This window comes from Pseudoliparis swirei, chromosome 2 (genome assembly GCF_029220125.1).
Source record: "Pseudoliparis swirei isolate HS2019 ecotype Mariana Trench chromosome 2, NWPU_hadal_v1, whole genome shotgun sequence".
NCBI classification, from domain to species: domain Eukaryota; kingdom Metazoa; phylum Chordata; class Actinopteri; order Perciformes; family Liparidae; genus Pseudoliparis; species Pseudoliparis swirei.
The window spans coordinates 17,541,020-17,568,319 of NC_079389.1; the positions used below are offsets into that span (position 1 = coordinate 17,541,020).

Here is a 27,300-nt window from a genome sequence, read left to right on the forward strand (position 1 = left end):
GTAGTTACAAAATACTTTCACTTCTGATTCATGGTAGAGTACCTCAAGGTGTCATCCAGAGATAATCAAGACATTCTGACGTTTGATTTCTAAATGAAAGCACTTCATAAAGAAAATAATAGTAATATATTTCCAATATTTGATATTTCTTTGAAGCAAATCTGTAACTTTCTTGAAAGAAATCACACTGCAGTCTTGTTAATGGTGACCTCAGCTAGGTCCATGATTATTTTCATGAGATATTACTGTGTAGATTCATAGAAGGACTTTCCATATTTGTTTTCCAAAATATTTTATTTTGGGAATTAAAGGCACAAACTGCAGCTCCAGCTGCTTGCCCTGGCTCTCTTCAGGCCTTCATTGTCCATGTTGAGGCATTCTTCGTGGTACCAATTAATGCATCCGTCACATTGGATCTAGAAAATTCAAGAAAGTTTCAGATTTGCTTAAAATAAAATCCAAATATTGCCATAATATTAATAATATTTATTTTTTGCTAACTTTAAATTGAATTCATTCAAAATCTACACAGTAATATCTCATGAAAATATTCATGGGCCTAGCAGAGGTCACCATTAACAAGACCGCAGTGTAATTTTTATCAAGAAACTTACAGATTTGCTTCAAAGAAATATCAAATATTGGAAATATATTACTATTATTTTCTTTATGAAGCGCTTTCATTTAGAAATCAAACGTCAGAATGTCTTGATCATCTCTGGATGACACATTGAGGTACTCTACCATGAATCAGAAGTGAAAGTATTTTGTAACTACGCACCATTGTGTTCTAAATCTATTCTGAAATTAGACACCCATTTGCGCATGAATGTGATTTTCTTTAGCTTTCATTTTGAAATTCTAAATCAGAATATCCCAATATTGGAATAATTACTTTCTTTCATTTCATGTGTTCATCATGAATACCATTCGTGATTTTTCATCTCTTCAATTAGTTTAATCTATCACTATATCTGTATTTAAAGACGTGTTTCATCATATCACGTTCACCGGAAGTTCGCTCTTATTTTGAAAACAGTTTTCACACACTCGCACCGTAATGCCTGGTATATACGTGTACTGAAAAAAATCGTGCGGGCTGGCTTGACTGTGTTTTTCGAAGTGGCGGCTGGCTTGACCGCAGTCACACATCGGGGCCTCAGGCAAGAACCACTTGTACCAACACACTTGTACTCGACTACGAGTGATTTCAACAAAACAACCATGACGTTCCCTTCCAATAAAAAACTGGATTGTGAATTACACTTCGAGGAAAACTTTATTTTGCTTTTTGACGTATACGTTTCCAATGAGTCCCCAAAGATGTGCGTGGGCAGGACGTCAGGGTGGTGGAAGGCTCAACCGACACAGGACTTTCATCCAGGAGGCTGCTGTTTGTGTCCTGTGTGAACTAAGCACAAGTCAGAACGTCTGCTGCAAAAAATATATTAATATCTTCATTTGCAGATTCATGACAGCGGGACAGGAAGCTCCACAGTGTGAAATTTCTGAAATGGACCGCCGCCTCTCTCAGACGAACCCCTCCACATGAACTGGTGTCCTTCATCGAGCTGAAACGACCACATTTACGACACATATGTGCATTTAAGAGAGTTTAGTGACTTGAAGCACTCATAGGAAACAAAAAGGGGTTTATGGAAAGATTATGAATATGTTCTTTTTCTTCTTCTTCTTCTTCTTTTCTTTTCATCAGAAGGTCAGAGCTCTGGTTTCCTCACAAAGCAGCACTTTGTTCAAGGGCACTCGGGCAGTGTCAATAGAAGCTGCTCCTCTGAGGCTGCAGAACTATTACGTACAATCCTCTCTCACCTTCTCCTCTCTGAAGTCTTCCGGCTGTGGGTTTGTTCTCCCCAAATATTCTCACTTGTTCGGAGCTCATACATACAAGATGGACTCAGCTCTCCTGTGGCGTATCAAGCGTGCCACTTCGCTCCTCAACCGAGTGATTGATATTCACTTCTCATCCTCAGACGGTAGACAGGAAACACCCGCTGCTAACAAACACACATCCACCTGAAAGAGAAGCAACCATTTCTCCTGCTCGGCATCCAGTTCAAATCACCATCTTTCAGCAGAGGCAGCACATTAGGAGCTCCTCGTTTGTCGAGAACACGGCGCACAACATCCAGTTCATCCTTTATTATAATGTCTATATCATTCCATCAAATATAAATAATCTTGATCATGTTAGATGCATTTTACATGTGTGAGAAGTAGAGTAATCTTCTCATAGATTTCTATACAATCTGACTTCTTTTTTAAACCAGAGGAGTCGCCCCCTGCTGGTCAGTAAAGAGAATGCACGTCTGAGGCACTTCCACAATGGCTTGTTTGCAGGCAGCTGCTATAACAAATTAAAGTGCAATAATCCAACACAGTCTCTGAGTAAAATACGAAATGCAATCGATTGGTTTCTTTTACAATAAATTGTGAAGAAAAACAAACATTGTGTATGACATTATGTTACAAAACAAAGGTTATGAGTTATAAAACCAGATGTGTTTTTAAAAATATAATCCAATGTTAAGAACATATCTGTTTGCCTCACTCCACCGCCATTTCCCCATGTGCCAATATAAAAGGTTGGAAAGAAATTAAATGTTTATATCTTAATGCTTCTGTACCAGAATGCAGAGTGTAAAATATGATAACATCGTAAGAAAATAATCACACCCGATGTTGGCAGGTGTGAAAGCAGCGGACTGAGGGGCTGCATATCTCACCTCAGTATCAGAACAACGCGTCTGTCTCATGATTTTCTCCCCAGACGTCGAAAGGAAACACAGCTCATCTGTGGAAGATGGAGTCCACAGCCTGGGGAGCGAAGCTCATTACATCTACGCAGTCCAACTTACTGCACAGGCTTATCGAATCTACAAATTCAATCAGCTTTGCTTATGACTCAACTGTCCTGCATCTCACTTGGGACTTCAGAGCATAACGGAAAGATAATACATATTTGATGGAAGATTGATGAGAAAAGCCAGTGTGTTCTTGGAGTGTCAGTGTATAAAACAGATGAGTTATTTGGACATGTTGATGTTACTGTCCTCCGTCATGAAGGACGTGTCGACATCGATCCCCCATCAGAAGTGCATTTCAGCAGCGGCTGCGACGTAAAATCTCAATCTGCTCTGAAATGAAGTGCTTTCACGTATTTCTGTGTCGATCTCATCCTCATTACAGTCCACAACTCCCCGAGCAGCTCCTCATTCTCGACTCACAAGCCAAGGTGACAGGTGATGCGTACGACTCGCGTCCGGGAGCTCGGGCCGCATCAATATTCTGCTTACAGGTGAAGCTGAAGAACTGCAGAAAGTCTCAGAGGGAGCCGGAGTTCAGGTGTTCTCTCTGGTGGGAGAGATGACTTCTTCTCTTCTTCACTCCTCCGAACAGAACAGGCATGCCCAGAGACATCACACACACGCACACACACACACACATGAGCATGCATGCACATTTGCACTTCTGCTCACTTGCTATGCACATTGATGAATGAATCCCGTCGTGTTCTCCAGGGAATCTTTTTCAATGTCACAATACAATTCACACTTATTGATCAAATGTCCACGAAAGCTCTGCAGCTATCCTGGCAAAGGGAGCGACTGTAAATACTCATCAATACTCATCAGTTGCATGAAATGAGAAAACTGATACCACTCTCCAGTATTTCTCTGTTGTCTGAGGTAAAGATGAAACCTGTCTTCCAGCACTTACATATCATTTGCACACAAAAAAGTTAAAACATGATTTTGAGGGGTGATGCTAACTATCTCCTCTGCTGAAGAACATTTAAAAGGCATGGTTTGTAATCTTAAGAAACTATATGTTGGAAGTCATCCAAAGGTAAAACCCAGCCCTGTCCTCCAATGAGAGTCGCGTGCAGCAATAGCTCCAAAAGTTGTTCAATCCTGCCAGGAAGTTGCCAGGTCAGCAACACCGGAAGCCCTTCAAGCCTCCTTTTAAAGCCACTCCCCCAACATGATCGTGATGAATGTATGAAACAAACATGGCTGTTGTTAGTGCTCACAGCCGACAAGCGAGCAGCTCGTGGACGACTCCAATGACGGGCAGAATACATGCAACGGCCGGGTTACGGGAAGCGGTCCGATCATTCTTATTGGGATGAATTTAATTGTTTATTTAGTTCACTGGGTGTTTGTATTTTCTTCTTTTTTTAAGGACATGATTTGAATTTCACCAAAATATAACAAAATGTTTTTGAAAAAGATTACCAACCCTGCTTTAAATGGACACATATAGAAATCAAGACACCGTATCCAGCCGACACCAAGAACTGTGAACAGGCGTCTACTAATTACTAGCATCTCCACAAGTCACTTACTTTTGAAATGACTCTACTTCAGGGAACAGCGTATCCAGAAGTGCTGTCGGAGCCTCCAGTTGTGCACAGCTGGCAGCATGTCTGTCTTGCCGTGAGGATCTGTACTGTGCGTGTTGTCAGTCTTTCACTGGCTGGTGTCTTCTGAGTGTTGAGCTCTCTCGTGTTTGAATCACCAAAGTGGTGGACGACCCGAGGAGGGGTGTCCCACCAGATGACATCCGTCCCCAAGCACATCGTTTGTGGCACAGACGGAGGACAGATTCCCCCAGTAGTTTGAACAAAAGCCATTTTTTACCATCTCAATATTCGCCGTTTAACTTCTACAGAAATCACCTCACCTGTGGCTAAATGTGGAAGCACACCTCCAAATCTCAACATCAGCTCAACCCAGTGAGTTCATCAAGTCGGATTCAAGGCCAAACCACACAAATGTCCCTGAAGGCCCCACGTGCACACTCGCTTACGTGCACGGAGAAGCAGGCATCATGAAGCAATTCGTGATGCCTGTATTGTAATATTTGTTGTAATATTCTTTTACCATGATGCATCGCCCTCTTTTAAAAAGGAACATGTAATTTAATTAAGACTTCTATAACAGATAAACAAAGGAAAAGATAAAGATGTGTTTGTATTTTATACGGACGAACCCCCTGACGGGTGTCATTTCTATGCAGCTGCACCTCCTCTTCATCACCAACAGGGTTTATATTTGGGTGATGAAACAAGCACAGATAATAACATTCCCAAACCAAAGGACTGTGTTCACAATCCAATTATTATGATCCCCAGTGTGGCGAGGTCCCTTCCTCCCTCTCAGTTTGATGGCATTTGTCACGCCATCGACCCAAATAAAGAGCTGACGCACTGAGTGTCAACAACGAGACCAACGCTTCCTTCACATCTGAGCGGACAGACAAATGAGAGGCGGCCCTTTGATGATCTTTTTGAAGGCCAGTGGCCTTTTTTGTTAAAACTCACTCCCTTCCCATATTGGCCATCGGTTGTTTTCTGCGCGGCAGGTATTTATAGTTCCTTTTCTCGATTAGAATCACAGCAGCAAATAAAGGAGGATAACAAATGGAGCAGAGAAATGGTTTCATTTCCAGGGTGGAACAGTTTGTTCATGATTGTGAGGGATCTGATTGTTGTTGTTTGGAGGAAGAGCGAGAGGGGAAGAGAGAGAGAGGGAGAGAGAGGGAGGGAGAGAGAGAGTGAGAGAGAGAGACAACCCCCTCAGTGTAATGCAGTCCAATTCTCCTGGTGCAATACATATACTGTAGATATGATTCATCCTGAGGGGAACGTGAATGTCTGAACCAAATGTTATGGCAATCCATCCAGTGGTTGTTGATACATTTGTGCTGCGAACGCAAGAGGAGAAGTTAGAGGATCATCAAAGATGTAAGGAATCATCCTCTGGGGACCATGAACGCCTGTAGAAAAAATGTTTGACTGTCCCATTGATCTCTTACCGGGGCCCCATTCAATGGATGAATACATCTCCTCTTCACTCAAATCAATGTCATCTGCAGATATTCACCAAGTTGGATTTAAGAAATGCATATCACTTGGTTAGAATAAAACAAGGGATGAGTGGAAGACTGGATTCAACACTCAGAATGGTCACTATGAGTACTTGGTAATGCCTTTCAAGCTTTTGTGAATGAGGTTTTGAATTCTTGAATATTTCAGTGTTTGTGTATCTGGATGACATACTGATTTTCTCCCCAGTAACCATGTCTTTGCAGAAACTACTGGATAATCAGCTATATGTCAAGGCGTTCCACACAGAAGAGGTATCTTTCTTAGGATACATAGTCTCACCTAATCACATCCAAATGGATCCTGCGAAGTCACAGACTCCAGGAAAAAGGTTCAGCAGTTCCTAGGATTTGCTAACTTCTATAGGAAGTTTATTAGGAATTTTAGTTCTGTTGCTGCTCCTCTGCATGTTCTGACTTCTGGTGGATGCTTCCAATGAGGGAATTGGAGGAGTACTGTCTCAACGTTCTGCAGAAGACAACAAGATGCATCCAGGAATGGAGAGAGGTCATGATGAATCGATCCATGGATTCCCTAATGACATTGTTTCGCCTGTCATCAGGTTATCACCCTCAGTCAAATGGACAGTCGGCTCTCCATTCCATTGTGTCAATGGTTTCCAGCCTCCACTTTCAGGCCAAAGGTTTGGCTCTCTAATCAGCCTGGGCCATCAGGAGTTGGCCCTAGACAGGCTTCCTGATTGTTTTCACCTGTCATCACACCTGTCTCCTATGCTCATCAGTGTCAGCCCGCCCTGATTGGTCCCACCTGTGTCTTGTTACCATGTGCTTAAATTCCCCTGTCTCCCAGTGTTCCAGTGTCTGAGATCGTAACAAATGGAAGTAATCATGTCAATCTCTTTCATAGTTGCCATAGCAGACAGATAACTGACATCCCTGAAATATTGTCGATATCATTTCATATCAAAGCTACACTTTAGTAAATGATTTCCATTTAAAATGTTGTTTGCAGTGCTGCTTTAGAACCAGTAGAGGACAGATGTAAACATTGCTGGATCACAGGTAGTTTAGTTTTCTGTGTGAAACATTTGAAACACATGTCACCTGTGTGCTGTGGACTTAATGTTGACTGACATTGTGCTGCAGAGTCTAACATAAATATGGATTTTCCTTTATCCAGTCAAATGCCAGAAGGTAACCAACACCATAAAGAGGAAGTGAAGGTGTTCTTTGGCGTAGGCGTGAAGGGAATATCAAACCGTGCTGCAGGTACATCTTCCTGTTGAGTGGGACGAACGGTGTGATTTCCAAAGATCACAAGCACTCGCCTTTGTGCAGCTTTGGTTTAAATAAAGAGATTCCTGGGTTGACAAAAACGGCTTTTTTCTGATTCTGCTTCTCTGCTCCACCATTGACTCAAAGAAGGAAAAGACGTTCGCTCACTGGAGCGGAACGAGCTGAACCACCTCCTTCCTTTCTTTCTTCTTCTTCTTCTCAACATGCCTGTCCAGGCGTTGCCTCGGTCGATATCCAGCCCGCTGGTTGGATGTGGCTTCGGGGGCATTTCTCTGTGATCGTACATTATGAATCTGACATTCTTTATGACCTTTTTTTCTTTTTTCATTCCCTCTCTTGGTGCCAAGGAAAGAGTCATTTCAAGGCTGGTAGGAGCTTTTCGGTCTGTTGACCCATTGCTCCGTCATTTCAGAGGGAATCTTCTCCCGACGAGACGTCTGCTGGGCCGTCTCGAACAATTCTTACGCCCGAATCGTTAAATATCGACGCTCAGTCAGTGGTTCTAAAGTTCATATGATGGAGTGCTTCACACTACAGAGTTCCCCTCTCGCCTCAGTTTTGGATGTTTGATGGTTTCCCCTCTACACATGCATTGTGTCTTTAACAAAAAACAACCTCCATCTTCACAGGAAGTTAGATTCAGGCAATGAAACCACTGGAAGAAGAGTAGTTTATGTGAACGTGAATGAATAATGACTAACGACTCAATAAAATGTCCACAGTTACTTTAAATTATGCATGGGACCCGAACAGCTGTCTCCTGTTGTATTCTCAATTATAACTATGAATTTGTCACGGCTTTGTTTCGCAGGTCTGCCGTAAAACACCTAGTGAAACAGATCAAACTAGAATGGGCACTTGGTAGAGCGCATACCTTCGCATATCACAAGATTGGGCATTGAGTTATGAACATTTTGGCATTAGTTGCATGCCAATTGGATAAAAATTGACCGTGCTATGGTAAAAAGACGATTTTGACCTTTTCATGACCTTGACCTTTAACCCAATTGATCCCAAAATCTAATCAAATGGTCCCCGGATAATAACCAACCATCCCACCAAATTTCATGCGATTCGGTTTTAAACTTTTTTTGTTATTCGAATAACACGCATACAAATAAATAAATAAATACACGGCGATCAAAACATAACCTTCCGCATTTTCAATGCGAAGGTAACAATATTATAACCGCCATTAAAGAGGTTTCATTCCGGGAGTGTTGTATTAGACGGCATTCGCTTTAGCTAGCTGTGTCTTTTATAAAGAGGCAACTGAACTAATGGTGTTTATTATCTCTTTCTTTCAAGCTGTTTAATACATTTTTGCTGCTGCAAAACCACATTCTCCTCAAAGAGATCAATGAAATCCACCGTCATGTCAGATGATTTGAAAATAAATGAACAAATGTGATCAGAGGCTCAGCCTTTGATCCGGGCGAGGGCCAATTTGAATTAATTAATTGGCAACGGTGAAGTCTTGTCCCGCTTCAGAGGCCTGTGTCCATCACCGTTATTGTCTCAATTATGGGTTTGGCAGGATTTCACGCTGTCACACATTCGTTTGACCCCTTGAACCCAAAGAGTGAAACTCAATTAGTCACAGACGTTTGGTTTGGAGCGTTCTGCTGAGTCAGGTGGACGCGTATTACTCCCACACATGAGTGACATCCTCCTTGGTGTGTGTGTGAAATAGATAATATAGAGAGATATTGTAGTGCAAGATGTGTCGTCTCCAGGTTCCAAGCTGATGACATCAGTGTTACATCATCAGGTGTATTCTGCTGCAATCTGGTTCACTCAAAACCTCTGATGTGAAATAATGCAACGGAAAGCTCATTCGGGTCAGAACCCGTCTATCAAGATCCATCCATCCCGAGACCGGCATCATAAACAACGTGCTCCGTAAGCAGAATTACCTTTCACATCAATTTTTACTTTTTTTAGTGCAACATGCTGCCAGAAGGTTGTAGTTTTTCATTTACATTTCGAAGTTTTTGCAAGCAAGCGGTAGACTTCAAGTCTCCCGTATCTTTTAACAGGGTTACCGCCGATCCTTAAACTGTCTCAAATTATATTAGCAGGATTTAAAGGCTAAAGGCTAAATGACGAGATTAGGAGCATTTCTATTGAGTCTCAAGGGAGAGGGACTGCATTCTTTGCTCGGGTAGACATTGTGACACGATATCTTTATAGCAAAACGTTGTTTGCTTCTATATCAACACTCTGAATCCCAAATATTGTACCTTTTAAAGGTCATACAATGTCATACAAAAAATATAATGGTGCTGTTGGAAGTGATATTTGTCTTCTCTGAGCTTGTGAGGCCGAGAAACTTGCTACACAAACATCAGTTGGCTGCGAGCGGCCGTGTTTTCCTGTGAAGATGAATCGGGACGCCTTTAGATCGGAAGGTGGGAATACCAACTTTAGCAATTTACTCAAAGCCACAGATGAGGTTGTAATAACTGTTTTCACGACGTAAACCATGTTTTGCATGAACAGCAAAGTGCTGTCCGTGTGTACAATCATGTCAATTCTCTGACATAAGTCAAACAAAGACATTTCCAGATATTGTTTAAAAATAGATAACATTAATCCTCAATTGTGGTTGTCGTAAATCTTATTAATACTGAACGGTATTCCTTTTTATTAACAGCTTCACAGGTCTAGGCGGAATAGAAGGGAATGTGTTGATTGTTCTCTTGTGTTTCTGCTGCTCTTAATTAGGACGTGATTGAATTCTATTACACATTTTTTTTCACTAATCAGTGGATAAACAGCAGCTGAGGAGACGTATTGCTTTGGATAGATCGCGTGGGGTCGGCTGTAGCTCATGGGGAGAGCGGTCGTCCTGTAACCACAAGGTAGCCGGTTCGATCCCCGCTCTCCCCATAGTTGCATGTTGAGGTGTCCTTGAGCAAGACGCTGAACCCTCAGTTGGTGCCTGGGTGCTTCTCAGCAGCCCACTGCTCCTTAATAACTAAGGATGGTTCAAATACAGAGAAGAATTTCTGCAATGTGGTATTAATAGAAGTATATATTATTTTTTATTAACTTGGAGAGGACAGAATCGCTATGTAAAGGGTTTCTAAATGATCGACAGTTTTTGGTCAAAATGTTATCGAGACTCACAATATGTGATGCAAATGCAGCTCAGCGAATGCATACAAATACCTCGATTTATTATTTAATATGTTAGCTAACAGCGGACAGCAAATAAATCAAGGTTATTACTTGCCAAAGTTTTGTTTGCATTACTCATGTTTAACAACAAGCTTGTATTTGCAACACTAATCAGTTGAGAAACACCAAACACGTATTAAGCTCCCATATCTCACACTCTTTAATCTGATTTGTAAGTATATATATATATATATTCATAGTTGGACTGAAAATGTATTTAAAAATTAAAGAGAGAAACAAAACGAGCATCTAAATACTCATCATAATCCTCAACTGTATGCATATACCTGAAAGTAAATGCCTGTTGCCCTCTGGTGGTGTTTTTCTTACAGTGCACCACATCAGAAACACTGGTTTCTTCCCACAGCCCCCTGACATCTGAAATGCATCGCATCTTATGGGAAGGTTGATTTGCAGTTGAACGCTCTGGGAAAAAATCCAGCCAGTGTCCACGCACGGGATGCTCGCTCGGCTTATGGCCCTTTAGGTCCAGACGTGAAATATTAAATGCAAAGTTATCAACGGTGCTGGAGAAACTCCCAATTGATCGGTTTCGATTGATACTTCTTAATACCATGCTGGATGCTAAGCTGGCTCTTACTGTGTGCCATGACAATACAGTTAAATATTATCTAGTGGGTGGTTGATAGACAGTTTGTAGGTAATTGAATAATTGAATAATTGAATAAGAACAGATTAGCACTTAAGTGGCACAAGAATGGCACTTACTTATGGTATTACTTAGGAATTCATGGTATTACTTATGGTATAATTCATGGCCTTACTCATGGTATTACTTATGGTATTTTTGTAGTTTGGCTTTCTTGAAGAAATGTTACTTTCTTGATTCTTGTTGTTCTGAGCTTGTACTCATGGTTGATGAATTTATTGTAAGTCGCTTTGGATAAAAGCGTCAGCTAAATGAGATGTAATGTAATGTAATTAAAATGCTTCGATATTTGTCTTCGTACATCAATTCATTCTGGCCGACTAATTTCATTGGACAATCAGACATAAAGCACAACAGCAATGGGAGTTTTAACTATACATATCACTCGGTTTTACATTTAAAGTCATTATCGAGCTTAGATTATGCATTGTGATTTATAATGAACATAAGAAGAATATATATTTAAACACTTTCAGGTTTTGAAAGCTTGCTTAAAAGTTCCTGGGGACCAGTAGTGGAGAGCAGGACATGATGGAGCGACCTTGGCCTTCTACTGTCTTCACAGGAAACACACGTGCCACCAAAGTCAACCGACTCTGATGAGCAACTTCAAATGTAAGCCTGATTAAGACTTACACTAAAATGTAAGATTGTAAGCAGTGGTGTATAGTAACGAAGTAGAAGTACTTAAGTAGTTTTTTTGGGTATCTGTACTTTATTTTACTACTTATATTTCTGTTTACTTTTACTTTTACTTCACTACATTTTGCAATGAAAACTTGTACTTTTACTCCGATACATTTCCCCTGAAACAGTATCGTTACTCGTTACTACGGAAAAAAATAATCATGAGAAACATCAGGGACTGTTATGGAACACACCGCAGCGCACCTGAACGCAGCACGAGCACCAGGTTGGGGATCTGTGGTCCTTGCCGCGTGTTTTCTCTTCCCAGTGATACCCAGGATGTTAGCGAGCGGCTACAGATACGACTCATTTCATGTGGAGCAGCAATGGAAGCTACTCGAACAACCACGGGGACCAAGATCAACGTCCGTGGCCATATTAGGGCGAACTCTTTTATTTTGTCGGAGTGAAAGTTCCTTCCTACCGGATGAAGTGCCTCTTATGCCGACCGAAAGCTACGGAGATATTGGCCTTCAACAACTCACCAACCTCAGGAAACACATTGAGGTAAATTAAGATTAATCCCATGAGCCGCAACGTTAATGTTTAGTCATCATAAACCTGTTAAGATATCTAGCAGTGTTGTCCTCAGGATTGGAGTAAGTTATATCTTTGGCAGGAGAGGGGGAGGCAGGTGTCTGATTGTCCTACGCATGTTGTATGTTAGGCTAACGTTCGCTAGCTATCGTCAATTAAATGAGACAATTAGCGTGAGGAGTAGACGGATCTCTAGCGAGTTAATGAGCTGAAGAAGTGTTGACAGTTGTGAGAATTTGTTGATTTGAGTCGTCTTAGCTATAATATAATGCTAATCATTACAGCATTATTATAATTATTTGTATTAATATTATAAGAGTGACGGTCCAGTAATGGCGACGATATTGATTTGGGACTGTTGTTGTGTTGAACTACAGAGATACAAGTACATATTCACAAATCAACTCTGGATGCACGGACAGTGCATGAAACTAAATGTATAAACTTCAAATTAAAACAAACTATTTTGTACAAAACTTTAGGTTGGGGTCATGACATGTTAGGAAGTGTTATTAATTCTATCATGTCTGTAATACTCTCACTTTATTTCAGGAATGGACTACATCAAGCAGCACATGGAAGAACCCTCCCTGCAGCTATGTGATGCCACCAGGTCCAGTTCATCTGATGAAGAGGACTTCTTCTTCATCATCTCAAGCGCATGACAGCAGCAAACAGCTGGATGGGATCACGTTGACTTGCTGAAATGCTTCCCAACTGTGTGCTGCTGTCTGTGAAGCTAGACACACTCTACCTGCATCAGGGCCTGTGAAGCTAGACACACTCTACCTGCATCAGGGCCTGTGAAGCTAGACACACTCTACCTGCACCATCAGGGCCTGTGACACTCTACCTGCACCATCAGGGCCTGTGAAGCTGGACACACTCTACCTGCATCAGGGCCTGTGAAGCTAGACACACTCTACCTGCACCATCAGGCCTGTGAAGCTAGACACATTCTACCTGCATCAGGGCCTGTGAAGCTAGACACACTCTACCTGCATCAGGGCCTGTGAAGCTAGACACACTCTACCTGCACCATCAGGCCTGTGAAGCTAGACACACTCTACCTGCATCAGGGCCTGTGAAGCTAGACACACTCTACCTGCACCATCAGGGTCTGTGAAGCTAGACACACTCTACCTGCACCAGGTGAACGGCTCTTCAGCATTCTTCAGCCCCAGAAGAGCGACACTGAAATCTGTCCATTTTGAAAATCAACTTCTTTTGAAGATGAACAAGACATTTTTCACTTTAAAGTGATGATTCTGGTTGTTACTTTTGGTTCTGCTTTTTTCTGTGTTAATTGTGTTTTTATATTTTAGTAATTTCATAGTATTCATATATTGCTAAGTTCATCCTAGCTCATACTCCTTGTTCATGCCGGCCACAGCACCCAAATAAATAAACTTCATAATTCTCAAAATTCTGACCCTTTGTTTTTTTTATTAACAGCATTTACTTTTACTTTCAATACTTAAGTACATTTAATATCAGAAAATTACTTTTGATACTTAAGTACAAAAAAATCAGATACTTTAATACTTTTACTCAAGTAGTTTTCTCATAGGTGACTTTTACTTTTACTTGAGTAATTTTCCAGTCAAGTATCTTTACTTTTACTCAAGTATGACTTTTGGGTACTTTATACACCACTGATTGTAAGTCTGATTTTGAATGCTTAAAATAAAGATTTGAATAACTTGAATAAACAGAGACATCAAAATATAATAATAGGAGGAGACTGGAGCTCTGAATGTTTAATACAATAATACAGAAAACAGCTGTACAGTATACAGTGCACACATTCACTCTCACACACACACACATAGAGCCAAAAAGCACATGATGACTAGAGCACACATAGCATGAACGGACACAGTGCTCCGAGGATCTAAAGACTTTCCACTGTCGGCCATGTTCAGCTCGTTTGGCCGTTGCTATAGGAACCGGTGTTTTCTTGTCACCAGCGTGGTATTATGGATGGCACTGTTCCTTATTCACAGTCAGGAGAAGTGACAGCAACGTGGTTTTAATAGTAAGAGTGCAGAAGCAACAGGAGCTGTCTGATTTCTGAGCTTCTGTCCATTCTAAGGAACATTCTGGTATTTTCTGACGATCGCACCTTAAAATCTGTTTTCATTTTAAGTGCTTTTATCCACTGCAGTTTCTACAAAGACGGTGGAGAGTACAATTTTACGATAGCATATGGGTATATTAACCCTAAGTACAAGACGGTGTAAAAAAAACAACAACCGAAGAACGTCCTTTTAAATTAGTCGCAGGTGATCTGTCTGTGTGTCTCTGACTTTCCCATTTGACGGATATAAATCCCAGAACACGCTGGAGGGATTATATCTCCCAGCTGCCCTGGGAACGCCTCGGGAACACCCAGAATGAGCTGGAAAGTGTTGCAGGTCAGAGGGGAAGCCTGGGTCAGCCTGCTGGGTCTGCTGCCTCCGCGACCCGACCCCGGATTAAGCGGATGAAAATGAATGGAGGGATGGATATAAATCCACACTGATTCACTGCTGCCGCTTTCCTCTGCCTGGGTTCAAACTTCGGCCCACATCCCAAACAGTGATTTTTTTATAGCAGGTACCGGTTTCAATTAATAAAGCACCATTTGGTCCGTTTAAACGATATGAGACAGGAGTGAAATACATCTTTTAAAGTCACAGCTACACAGCAATATTGGATTGGATATATGCCCCCAGGTTTAGGAAGAGCCATCAGAAATATTGTGTTTTTGAGGAACAGAAAATAATTGTTTCGATGTAAAAATGTGAAGATTACATGTTTAATAATGATGAACTTTGCTGAGTTGCTTTCTAGGGTAAAGCACACACATACACACACACACAACATTCGTACAGCAACCGCTAGTACTGGCCATTTGCAGGTGCAATGCAAAAACAATCCAGCAGTCAAATGCATGCAAATACAATATGAGATTTTTAATATTTTTTGACTTGCTGAGACTTTTGTACCAACAACAGTGGATTTGTGTTTGCTAACAATTTTCTATTGGTTTTCCCGTAACGCACATTTAGGATTGTTCAGCGATAAAGTGCCAGTTTAACCGTATCCTCTACTTGCATTCATGGGGGGAAATAAATCACTACCCAATCAAGTAACAAGACTAAGAGCATAGAGCCGTGCTAGTGGCTCTGTGAGGCTACTTTGGCACTGCAATGCTTTGGCCTAAATGCTAACGTCAGCAAGCTAACATGTTCACGACAGATAAGCTAACGGGACAGGGCTTTGAAGCGTCATGTGATGCCATGGGGCCCAGAAATACACTTTATCACATAGATTTACGTTGGGAAAGAGACAACAGTAATTCAGAGGGTGTTTTTTTTCTTTTTCAATAGCCCTTATCTAACTCATTAGGTCCTAAAAGTTGTAAGAGACTAACAGCCGAATGCAGAGTTATGTTCCTTCCTCCTTTCATTTGAATGAGCCCGTTTCCATTAACGCGAGTGTGATTGCTCTATGGGCACATGGATGCTAAAGAAGAAGATCCAGGTCATTTTATCTCAATTTTAAACTTGAATGCCGTTTTTTTTTAACACTGTTTACCAGGTATAATGTGTATAGTATTCACTATTTTAGTTAGTCGAGTTAGTATGCACTACAAAGTACAGCTGAAGCTGATGGGAATGTCATTATTTGTGCAGGTATTTGTTCCCATGTGGAACGAGACAAAGGGTTAATACAGTTCATAGTTGTTGAAAAATAAAATGATCAACAAAGTCATTACAATACATCTTCTTTCTTGGCGGTCCATTCGATATTTCAGTCTGGACCAAAAGCCACGTGGCTATCGTGGCTATCGTGGCTATGACATCATATATTGGGGCGTGACCAGAAGCACAACATGTTTGATTATTTGAGCCCAGAACTGACAACAGAGCAGAAATCCCTCGTCACGCTCCTAACGAGTTCTAAAAAGTCACAACGGGCCTGCTCGATCCACTAAACCTCCACGACCGCCTCCTAACAGCTCCAAGTCTCCTGCCTCCAGATAATAGAAGTGTATCCTGCCCACGCCGTGAACAGCCACTGGACGCTCTGTGGTTTACACCCGTCAATCTTCATTTTAAAATTAAAATGTATATATTTCCACTTATTTCACAGACAGTGCTCCTCTGAGCCTCTATTAAAACCATAAAACACTTTCACCACAGTGAATTGACCATGACGCCGCTAAGAAGCTGTTGCCTGATGAATGTTGTCTCGTTGAATGCCGTGTCTCCATTGTCAGTCGTAAACATATGGCCGAGTGGCCCTTTGGGGGCCACTGAGGGGCCACTGAGGGGCCACCGAGCCAGCTGCTGTGTTTAAACAGAAGCGCCCAAACCCTCGTTGTCACTGCACCGTTCCACCTGTTGCCATGGTGATCTTCCACAGTCAGATCGAGCGGTGAGTTCACCGTGGAGCGCCATCAGACGTTTTCAGGCACTTCATCTTGGTCTTCCTCCTTTTCCTCCTCGGGCCTCGCCCCTGCAATGGTGAGCATAGCAACAAGTCAGTTCATTGAGAGTTACGGTTTTTTGGGGGGAAATGTTTGTGAACAATGTTGCGGACGGACCGTTCCAGGACAGGAGGTGGACGGGCGACATGTCACCTTGAGGTTCCTCGGGAGTGGAGCCCTCTGGGTTCTGTGATTGGTCAGAGGTGTGTCCGTCAGGGACACTGTGACTGGGCGAGGCGTGGGAATGTACGTCCGTGTTGACGTTGGACTCCACTTTCTCTTTTTCCTCTTGCTCCTTATTGGCCAGCTCTGTTCACAACACAGATACATTCAAGTTGCAGAAAAACGAGACAAACAGTCACTTTTCTTCCGATAACTCCAAGTGGGAGCATGTGATGTTCTGTGCAGAGCACGTGAAGTTTAAGAAGATGTAAAATAACTAACAAGACAACGTGCCTCAAGGCTCCGCTGGCCCATGTCGATGTGTCCTTAACCCCCACATTTCTCCGATAGCTGTGCCTACGGTGTTTGCATGTTAGCTACTCCTGATGGGCAGGTGGAACATTAGCCCCTCCCATCAGTGTATGAATGGGTGTGAATCAGGCACGTGCACAGACATTTTGGGGGGCAGGTGCTCAAACCAAAAAAAAGGGCACCCAATGCCAAAAAAACATTCTGAAAGAGTTGAAGCATAAGCATCAATACACTGATGATGCTGTCCTCGACCTGCGTCTCCTCTGGCAGCATCAGACAGCTAGCTTACATTTTCTTTATGAATAAAGATGAATTATGATATAGCAACAACAGTACAAGCGTTCTGATTGGCTAATGGGCGTCATGCCAGCCACGTATTGCCCTCCTCGCTGGTCTGATACGGATCCATATTGCCCTCTTACGTCATTTTCAAAATGAGTGATATTGATAGACATCAACAGCCAAGAGCAGTGGTCCTCAAACTAAGGCCCGTGGGCCGGATACGGCACGCCTCCACATTTGGCCCGGCCCTCTGAATAAGAGAGGCCTTATGTTTTTTTTTCAGTCTGACAACGCAAATCCTAGACTAGCCCCTGTTGAATAGAACGAAATAAGAATTATCTCTCTCTCTTCTCTCCCTTCCCTTCTCTTCTCTCTCTCTCTCTCTCTCTCTCTCCTTTCTCTCTCTTCTCTCTCTCTCTCTCTCTCTCTCTCTCTCTCTCTCTCTCTCTTCTCTCTCTCCCTCTCTCTATTCTCTAAACATAACTAACGTCAGTAAACAGCTGGACAAGGCTTTGAAATCAGGATTTCGTGAGTTTTGGTTTGTTTATTTTTTTAGGAAACGTCGGACCAGTTGTGACGTCATGTTTTCAGCAGCGCTAATGTTGTGGTTGATTTATCACAAAACAACGTCAGGGGACAAACACCGTCATGATCTGTTGGTCTGGTGCTGCGCGTCAGAGGAGAAGGAGGTGCACCCGTTTGGTGGCGCGAGGAGAACTGCGCGGAGGAGGAAGTGGAGGAGGAGGAGGAGGAGGGAGGGGCGCGGCGGGGGGGGGGGGGGGGGGGGGTCTCGTGAGCGCTGCGGAGTATGTCGGGGCGAAATTCTCACAAGAACTCAAATAAATGCCCCGTCGGATATTAAAACACATTTGGGGGGACTTGATGACCGAGAGAGTAACTTTTATTCTTAAATACTGATGAATGAAAAAAGTGGGCTCCAGCAAAAAGGGCACTTTACTCATCCAGGGCAAAAGGGGAGGAGCTTGAGCACCACTAGGGCTCTATCTGTGCACGTGCCTGGTGTGAATGGATATATGATGACAAGTAGTATGAAGGAGATTTGAGAGGTCAGAGGACTAGAAAAGCACTGTACAAGTACAGGTCCATTTACCATTTAACACCCATCTTAGTTTAGCATTCCAACATGTGCTAATTAGCAATGCACTGAAAGTGCAGCCGAGGCTAATGTCACAGGTGTTGCAGGTGACTTGTGATTGTGAGAAATAAAGACACGGTATGGCATTTTCAAGGACGTGTGTGTGTGTGTGTGTTTGTGTATGTGTGTGTGTGTGTATGTGCGCGCGCATACCGTGCACAGACAGCTCTTTCCACCTGTCCTTGTTACTAACGATGAAGCCGGATAGGTGGACTTTCAGAGCTGGCAGGTCGATGGCTGTCAGGGAAAAGTCCATCTGTCCATCATTGCTGTTCCCATAGCGACCACTACTGTGTTTCTGCACGGACTCCACGGTAACCGAACCACTTCCTGTCAGACTGGAACAAAGCAGAGTTATGGAGAACCAATGAAGCCCCACATACGTGAAATATTCACAGGTGAAGTCTATGTAAACTGGCGAAAATTATTTGGGAACCCGTTTTGGCCCAATTATAATTGTATTTGCAGAGATATTAAATATATTTATTTTCTGCCACATTGGTACTAGGACCTTTTTATGGGTCTGTATATAAATATTTTGGACTGATGATTCAATGAGCACAGGGTCCTTACATCTTTTACACTTATGGAGAACATTATTTACCTTGAAGTGGAACGTTGATTACTTTTATGTTGTGCACTAACAGTAGTAGCAGAAGTAGTAGTTGCAGTACCTGGACCTCCGGTTTCCTGTCTCTCTGGCCTTCCTGTCCTCTTCTATCAGAGGACCAATCACTTTCTCTGTGGTGTCGATCAGAACGCTGAAAGTCGGCTCCACGATGAAGTCTATGAAACCTGTAACCACAGAGAGAGAGGCATGATGGAGAGAGGAGAACAGGTCAAAGGATGGAGGAAAAATACATAATCATTGATAGACATCACTTCTTCTACTTTCTATAATTTGATAATCAAACCAATCTCTGGGTGAGAGCAGAGAATAATATCAGTTCTTCAAACCACCAGCAGGGGTCACTGTTGAACTAAAGTAAATATGCACTAAGAGCCTCCTGTCATGAGTCAACGGTACATTCCTAGTATATGTTACTAGTTAATGGTACTCCTCCCCTGCTGTGGCCCTTTTGTATTATTGGTTGACGGTTGCTCTTACCTATTTGTGATTGGGCGATCATGGTGGATTTGCGGTCACAGAGAGGAGAGAAAGGAAGGCCGAGTTCCACCTCTTTGTCTCCCTGGAAGAGACACAGTCACCAAGGCAACGTGAACACCGCAAACTCGAAGCATCTGTGAGGTATTTAACTCCACTTTAGAAGGATGAATACAGCAACGCAAAGAGTGTCAATTCAAACAGGAAGAGGAACCTGAATATGCTACAAATTACCCGTACAGTGCTGTTGGAGATATTTCTACATGCCTCATTGAGAGGATTACTAATTTGACGGAGAGAAAACATGAGGATATCATTTCCACATCGTCATAGTCCCACTTTTGTTGTAGAGATTCACAGGACTCACACAAAACAATGTGTAATGGGACAAACTGCAGGGCCTCCAACAGCTTCACAAATCAACCCTGTATCACGAAAATTATGTTTCCCCAGAACTGAAACGTTATTTGCAATTACGTTTGACTGAAACATATTTCTCACCAGATTACGTTTGTATTGTTTTGTTTTTTTAGAGACGTATTAGAAATCCGTCTCTAAAAAACGTATCTTTGCCGTTTGTTGTCTCGCATTTCTACATTGCTACATTGGAAAAAGCATCTTCTAGTCTTATTTATTGATATTGTATACGTTGTATCGCCTGCTCATTATGACAGCAATAGGCGTGTTTACTTCTTATAAAACAAAAAAATAGGTATATTGTAAAAAGGCAAAAAATCAGGAAAATAATTTGGTAATTGTTAATTAAACATGATTTTAAACATAATTTAAAAATAAATAATGGAGCTATGAACTTGTTTGTCAGTGCATCCGTTCCTGGGACATGTGAGCCGTGTCCGGGGAAGGCACAGTCTTCCTGCAATGGTAATACCTACCTGAAAATATGTTAACCTTTATCACTAACATCAGGTGAAAATCACCCGATGACGTGTCTGTTGAAAAACCAGGGATTGGATCAGGGAGAAACGCTTACCTTCGATGACGTCAGTGAGCAGCCTGTGCTACGCTCACGCACGCACACAAAAGCAACGCAATGAAAATTACTTGATCACAATCTTGTGGGTACAAATTATCCGACGTTCCTGTTCTATCGGTTTTAAGAAGTCACGTATTGGGAGAAGCCTCGTCGCTTCATCGCGAATAAACTTGTCCCCTCATTACATATTTTTAATGAATGGGTTAATGTAATTCCCGTAGATTATTTGTATAGACAGCGCATTATGACATTGTTCGGTGTCTGCCATTGTGTTTGTTGGGTTTTGTATTGTTCATATAATAATAACTGTGTGTGTGTGTGTGTGTGTGTGTGTGTGTGTGTGTGTGTGTGTGTGTGTGTGTGTGTGTGTGTGTGTGTGCGTATGGGGGTATGGGGGTGTGTGTGGGTGTGGGTACCTGTCTAAAGAACTCCTCCATCAGACTGTGAGTCCAGCGGTAGTGCAGCGGCCAGGCTTTGGCTGGATGACTGATGTCTGCCGCGTGAAGCATCAGAGACAAAACCTTCACTTTGTCGAGACTGGAGAGACGGAGCAAAAACAGTTTCACTTAAGTCATTTTTAATAGAGCATTCGATAATATACTGTAAAAGCAACACTTCTCGTGAGTTTGACAGGAGAAATACAGCATATTGTAATCAGCCATGAAAAACAGCATCCAGCATGCAGTTATGGAGTAAGAGACATGAGGCACACAGAAAACATGAGAACACCAGGACACACATGATAACTCCTCAAGCAGCCATGTTGGGCAAAGTGAACGTCACTACCAACTGCACGACGACACAGGAGGAGGTGAAGAAACACAATGAGGAGATAAACAGGCTCACGTTACCCCGAACAAGGCTTATAGGGGCCTCTTAATATATAAACATGTTCTATTAGATTTTATGTATGTATGTATATATACAGTATGTTTATATATTTACATTTAATTATCAGAAATGTATGATATTTATATTGAATTAGATGGTATATTATACTGATTATTATTATATATATATATATATACTGAATTGTATAAATAAGATGTCCTCATTATGTCAGTGTCGGAATAAATGATTATTATTATATATATATATATATATATATATATACATGTATATACTGAATTGTATAAATAAGATGTCCTCATTATTTCAGTGTCGGAATAAATGTTAAATATTTAACTACAAAGTAGAAATGCTTGTTTGATTTTTCCATTGAATGACACTGGGACTTTTTAGAAAAATAGAAAGAGAGATAGATAAATATATAGATGGATAGATAGATAGATTTGAAAAATAATTGTAATACACTTTTCTTTCATCTTTATTTAAATTGTTAAAATAAATAATATAATATAAATAATGCTGTAGCTCAAGCAAAACACACATGTCTGTTGGCTGAAGCTTAGAGGTCGAAGATCATGGCTGCAGCACTGACCTGTCTGTCTGTGTCAGGGTGTTCCTCGTGGTCTTGATCTGCTGGAAGTGACAGGACATGTCTGTGGACATCACCATCTCTATCACCAAAGCCCTCAGCTCCCTGCCAACGATCAATACACCTAATCAGTGACCAGTCACCGTGACAAGTATTAACCCTTCAGTGATGTGTAATCTGCGTGTTTGTGTTTGTGTGTGTGTGTACCTCCAGTCATCCTTGCTCAGATTGACCAGGATGTTCATGTCGTCCTCGGCCATCAGCCGGTAGGCGGCGCTGACGTGGTGGTTCTCCAGCACCGACCTGTCGTTGTAGAGAATGGCAACATCCGACCTGACAGACAGACACGACATCCAATCAGACGCTTACAAATACGGAGGCCCCACAAAGAAGTAAAACCACTCATCCATAAAAAAAATGTGTTCCATTAGGCCAAGTCTGTGACAAAACAGTCACCTTCTCATCAGATCCTAAGTGACGCATCTTAATTGTAGTTTGTACATTTGTCAAACACAAATTTTTCTCAAACTTTTATATTTATTAGTTGAAATCAATGTGTAACCCTTGTGACAAACAAGGGTTAAATAACTATTTTCGGTTGCCCCAATAATTGTTCATGTTTATTTATTATGTTTAGTACACCTCATTTAAAAGTATATCATTTGATGTATTTTGATTTACTTTTTCTATATCTAATTAATTTGCTTTTCATATCTTCTCTGTTAACAATGGTCCATCATGAGTCAATCATTTGATATTTTTACCTGGCGTGGATGTGGAAGTTGTTGGTGGTTCCTGTGTGTTCGAAGTCGTGAATTGCTGCAGCAAAAACCATCGCAAGAATCTCCAGCTCGCTGAGCCAGTGCTGCCAACACACACACACACACACACACACACACACACACAGACACAACCAAACACAGTTAGCTGAATGAGATGGTTCCCTTCCCCCTATCCACAGACACCTGTGGTTGTTTTTCTCCCAGGACCTTTCAAGGCTATCTCCATGGCAACGACCATCTTGCGGACTGAGAACTCTGTCTGTTGTGGCCTGGGGGAGGACGACATACCAGAACACGCACACACGAACTTTCAATAATACTGATTCGCATTCACTACCCCCTCCCCATCCCACGCCCGCCTGCTTTTAACCCCAGTGTGACCGGACGGGCTGTGCTGGCGCTGCTGTGTTGGCGCCGGACCGGCTGGCTGCTTGTCGGTGCTGGTTACCTTCTGCCCCAATGGATGGGCTTAGATCACCCAGTTGTTGGATTACCTCCTCCCCTTCCTACTCGTTGCAAGTCATGTCTAAAATGTATGTGCTTATGTGCTAAGGTGTTTTCCTGCTCCACACTGTACCCTCTCGGGCATAGTCGGGGGGTTGGTGTTTTTTCTCGCCTTCTTCCCTCATGTTATGCTGTAATCTTTCATCCACCCTTTCTTGTAATTTCGATGCTTTTGTACCTGTACTCTGGCAAACGACAAATAAATATATCAATCAATCAATCAAGTGATAAAGTAGTGTCTGTGTGGGGGGGTTACCATCAGTCCAGTGTGCAGCATCAGGAAGTGGGCGGTCTGAGTGACGTCGGCGTGGATCAGGTTTGGGAACGATCAGGTCAAAGGTCAAGGTCAAAGGTCATGAACAGGTCAAATCTTCTTGAATCGCATGAAATTTGGTGGGATGATTGGTTATTATCCAGGGACCATTTGATTAGATTTTGGGATCAATCGGGTCAAAGGTCAAGGTCATGGAAAGGTCAAACTCTTTTTTTACCATAGCACGATACATTTTTGTCCAATTGGCATGCAACTAATGCCAAAATGTTCATAATTCAATGCCCAATCTTGTGATATGCGAAGGTATGCGCTCTACCGAGTGCCCATTCTAGTTTTTAATGAATGGGTTAATGTAATTCCCGTAGATTATTTGTATAGACAGCGCATTATGACATTGTTCGGTGTCTGCCATTGTGTTTGTTAGGTTTTGTATTGTTCATATAATAATAACTGTGTGTGTGTATGTGTGTGTGCATATGGGGGTGTGTGTGGGTGTGGGTACCTGTCTAAAGAACTCCTCCATCAGACTGTGAGTCCAGCGGTAGTGCAGCGGCCAGGCTTTGGCTGGATGACTGATGTCTGCCGCGTGAAGCATCAGAGACAAAACCTTCACTTTGTCGAGACTGGAGAGATGGAGCAAAAACAGTTTCACTTAAGTCATTTTTAATAGAGCATTCGATAATAAATTGTAAAAGCAACACTTCTCGTGAGTTTGACAGGAGAAATACAGCATATTGTAATCAGCCATGAAAAACAGCATCCAGCATGCAGTTATGGAGTAAGAGACATGAGGCACACAGAAAACATGAGAACACCAGGACACACATGATAACTCCTCAAGCAGCCATGTTGGGCAAAGTGAACGTCACTACCAACTGCACGACGACACAGGAGGAGGTGAAGAAACACAATGAGGAGATAAACAGGCTCACGTTACCCCGAACAAGGCTTATAGGGGCCTCTTAATATACAAACATGTTCTCTTAGATTTGATGAATGTATGTATATATACAGTATATGTTTATATATTTACATTTAATTATCAGAAATGTATGATATTTATATTGTATTAGATGGTATATTATACTGATTATTATTATATATATATATATATATATATATACAGTCGTATGTAAAAGTTTAGGCACCCCTCTGAGGCTGCATGATAATTTACTCTGTCTTCACCAAAAAAAGATCACAGTTGTGTAATATTCATTTTCTAGTTAACACTGAGTGCTGGGGTGTTTCCCAGACAAAGATATTTAGTGTAGCAGTATTTAGTTGTGTGCAATTAAATCAAATGTGAAAAATAGGCTGTGCAAAAGTTTGGGCACCCTTATCATTTTGTTGATTTGAATACCTGTACCTACTAAATCGCTGATTAACTGCAACACATAATTAGTCTGATTAACTCGTTAAGCCTTCAATTCCATAGAAAGGTGCATCCAATCATTAGAAAAGGTATTTAAGGAAGCCAATTGCAAGTTGTGCTTCTCTTTGATTCTCCTCTGAACAGTGGCAACATGGGGGCATCAAAACAGCTCTCGGATGATCTAAAACAAAGATTGTCCAGCAGTATGGTTTAGGGGAAGGCTACAAAAAGTTATCCCGGAGGTTTCAGCTATCAGTTTCCACTGTGAGGAATGTTATTAAGAAATGGAAGGCAACAGGCACAGTTCTTGTTAAGGCCAGAAGTGGCAGGCCAAGAAAAATATCGGAGAGGCAAAGGCGAAGAATGGTCAGAATGGTCAAGGACAACCCTCAGACCACCTCCAAAGACCTGCAAGGTGATCTTGCTGCAGATGGTGTCACTGTGCATTGCTCCACCATTCAGCGCACATTGCACAGAGAACAGCTGTATGGGAGAGTGATGCGGAAGAAGCCTTTTCTGCACACACGCCACAAACAGGCTCGCTTGAGGTATGCAAAACTACATTTGAACAAGCCAGGCTCATTTTGGAACAAAGTGCTGTGGACTGATGAGACAAAGCTACAGCTCTTTGGTCACAACAAGAGGCGTTACGCATGGAGGCAAAAGAACACAGCATTCCTAGAAAAACACTTGCTGCCCACAGTAACATTTGGTGGGGGGTCCATCATGCTGTGGGGCTGTGTGGCTAGTGCAGGTACTGGGAATCTAGTTAAAGTTGAGGGTCGATGGATTCAACTCAGTACCAGCAAATTCTTGACAATAATGTTCTAGAATCTGTAACAAAGCTGAAGTTACGCGGAGTTGGGTGTTCCAGCAGGACAACGACCAAACATCGCCCAAATCCACTGAGGCATTTATGCAGAGGAACAACTACAATGTTCTGGAATGGCCATCCCAGTCGCCAGACTTGAATATAATTGAAAATCTATGGGGTGACTTGAAGCGGGCTGTCCACGCTAGGCACCCATCAAACCTGACTGAACTGGAGATGTATTGTAAGGAAGAATGGTCCAAAATACCTTCATCCAGAATTCAGACACTCATCAGAGGCTATAAGAAGCGTCTCGAGGCTGTTATTTTTGCAAAAGGAGGCTCTACTAAATATTTATGTGATTTTTCTGTTGGGGTGCCCAAATTTATGCACCTGTCTAATTCTCTTATGATGCATATGGCATATTTTCTGTTTCTCAAATAAACCTTATTTCACTGCTAAAATATCACTGTGTCCATGAAGTATTATATATATGACAAAGAAGTTCCTGATCCAAATGCCCAACAATTTATAGATGAAAGTAATGGAGATTATCAGGGGTGCCCAAACTTTTGCATACGACTGTATATATATACTGAATTGTATAAATAAGATGTCCTCATTATGTCAGTGTCGGAATAAATGATTATTATAATATATATATATATATATATATATACATGTATATACTGAATTGTATAAATAAGATGTCCTCATTATTTCAGTGTCGGAATAAATGTTAAATATTTAACTACAAAGTAGAAATGCTTGTTTGATTTTTCCATTGAATGACACTGGGACTTTTTAGATAGATAGAAAGAGAGATAGATAGATAGATAAATATATAGATGGATAGATAGATAGATAGATAGATTTGAAAAATAATTGTAATACACTTTTCTTTCATCTTTATTTAAATTGTTAAAATAAATAATATAATATAAATAATGCTGTAGCTCAAGCAAAACACACATGTCTGTTGGCTGAAGCTTAGAGGTCGAAGGTCATGGCTGCAGCACTGACCTGTCTGTCTGTGTCAGGGTGTTCCTCATGGTCTTGATCTGCTGGAAGTGACAGGACATGTCTGTGGACATCACCATCTCTATCACCAAAGCCCTCAGCTCCCTGCCAACGATCAATACACCTAATCAGTGACCAGTCACCGTGACAAGTATTAACCCTTCAGTGATGTGTAATCTGCGTGTTTGTGTTTGTGTGTGTGTGTACCTCCAGTCATCCTTGCTCAGATTGACCAGGATGTTCATGTCGTCCTCGGCCATCAGCCGGTAGGCGGCGCTGACGTGGTGGTTCTCCAGCACCGACCTGTCGTTGTAGAGAATGGCAACATCCGACCTGACAGACAGACACGACATCCAATCAGACGCTTACA

The 27,300-nt window shown here is 41.8% G+C and overlaps 1 protein-coding gene across 1 annotated transcript in view; it reads right to left on the reverse strand.

The window, feature by feature from the left end:
* Positions 1 to 13,969: 13,969 nt before the first annotated feature.
* The window catches only part of LOC130208307 (dual specificity calcium/calmodulin-dependent 3',5'-cyclic nucleotide phosphodiesterase 1A-like), a 31,952-nt gene continuing 18,621 nt past the window's right edge, over positions 13,970 to 27,300 (reverse strand). Inside the window, exons 9-16 of the mRNA XM_056437354.1 lie at positions 27,138 to 27,263; positions 26,934 to 27,035; positions 24,230 to 24,350; positions 19,739 to 19,820; positions 19,305 to 19,425; positions 18,784 to 18,968; positions 16,836 to 17,027; positions 13,970 to 16,747 (exon numbers count right to left, since the gene is read on the reverse strand). Coding sequence (XP_056293329.1) covers positions 16,689 to 16,747; positions 16,836 to 17,027; positions 18,784 to 18,968; positions 19,305 to 19,425; positions 19,739 to 19,820; positions 24,230 to 24,350; positions 26,934 to 27,035; positions 27,138 to 27,263 — 988 coding nt within the window. The 3' untranslated portion in view covers positions 13,970 to 16,688. The remainder of the gene's footprint in view (positions 16,748 to 16,835; positions 17,028 to 18,783; positions 18,969 to 19,304; positions 19,426 to 19,738; positions 19,821 to 24,229; positions 24,351 to 26,933; positions 27,036 to 27,137; positions 27,264 to 27,300) is intronic.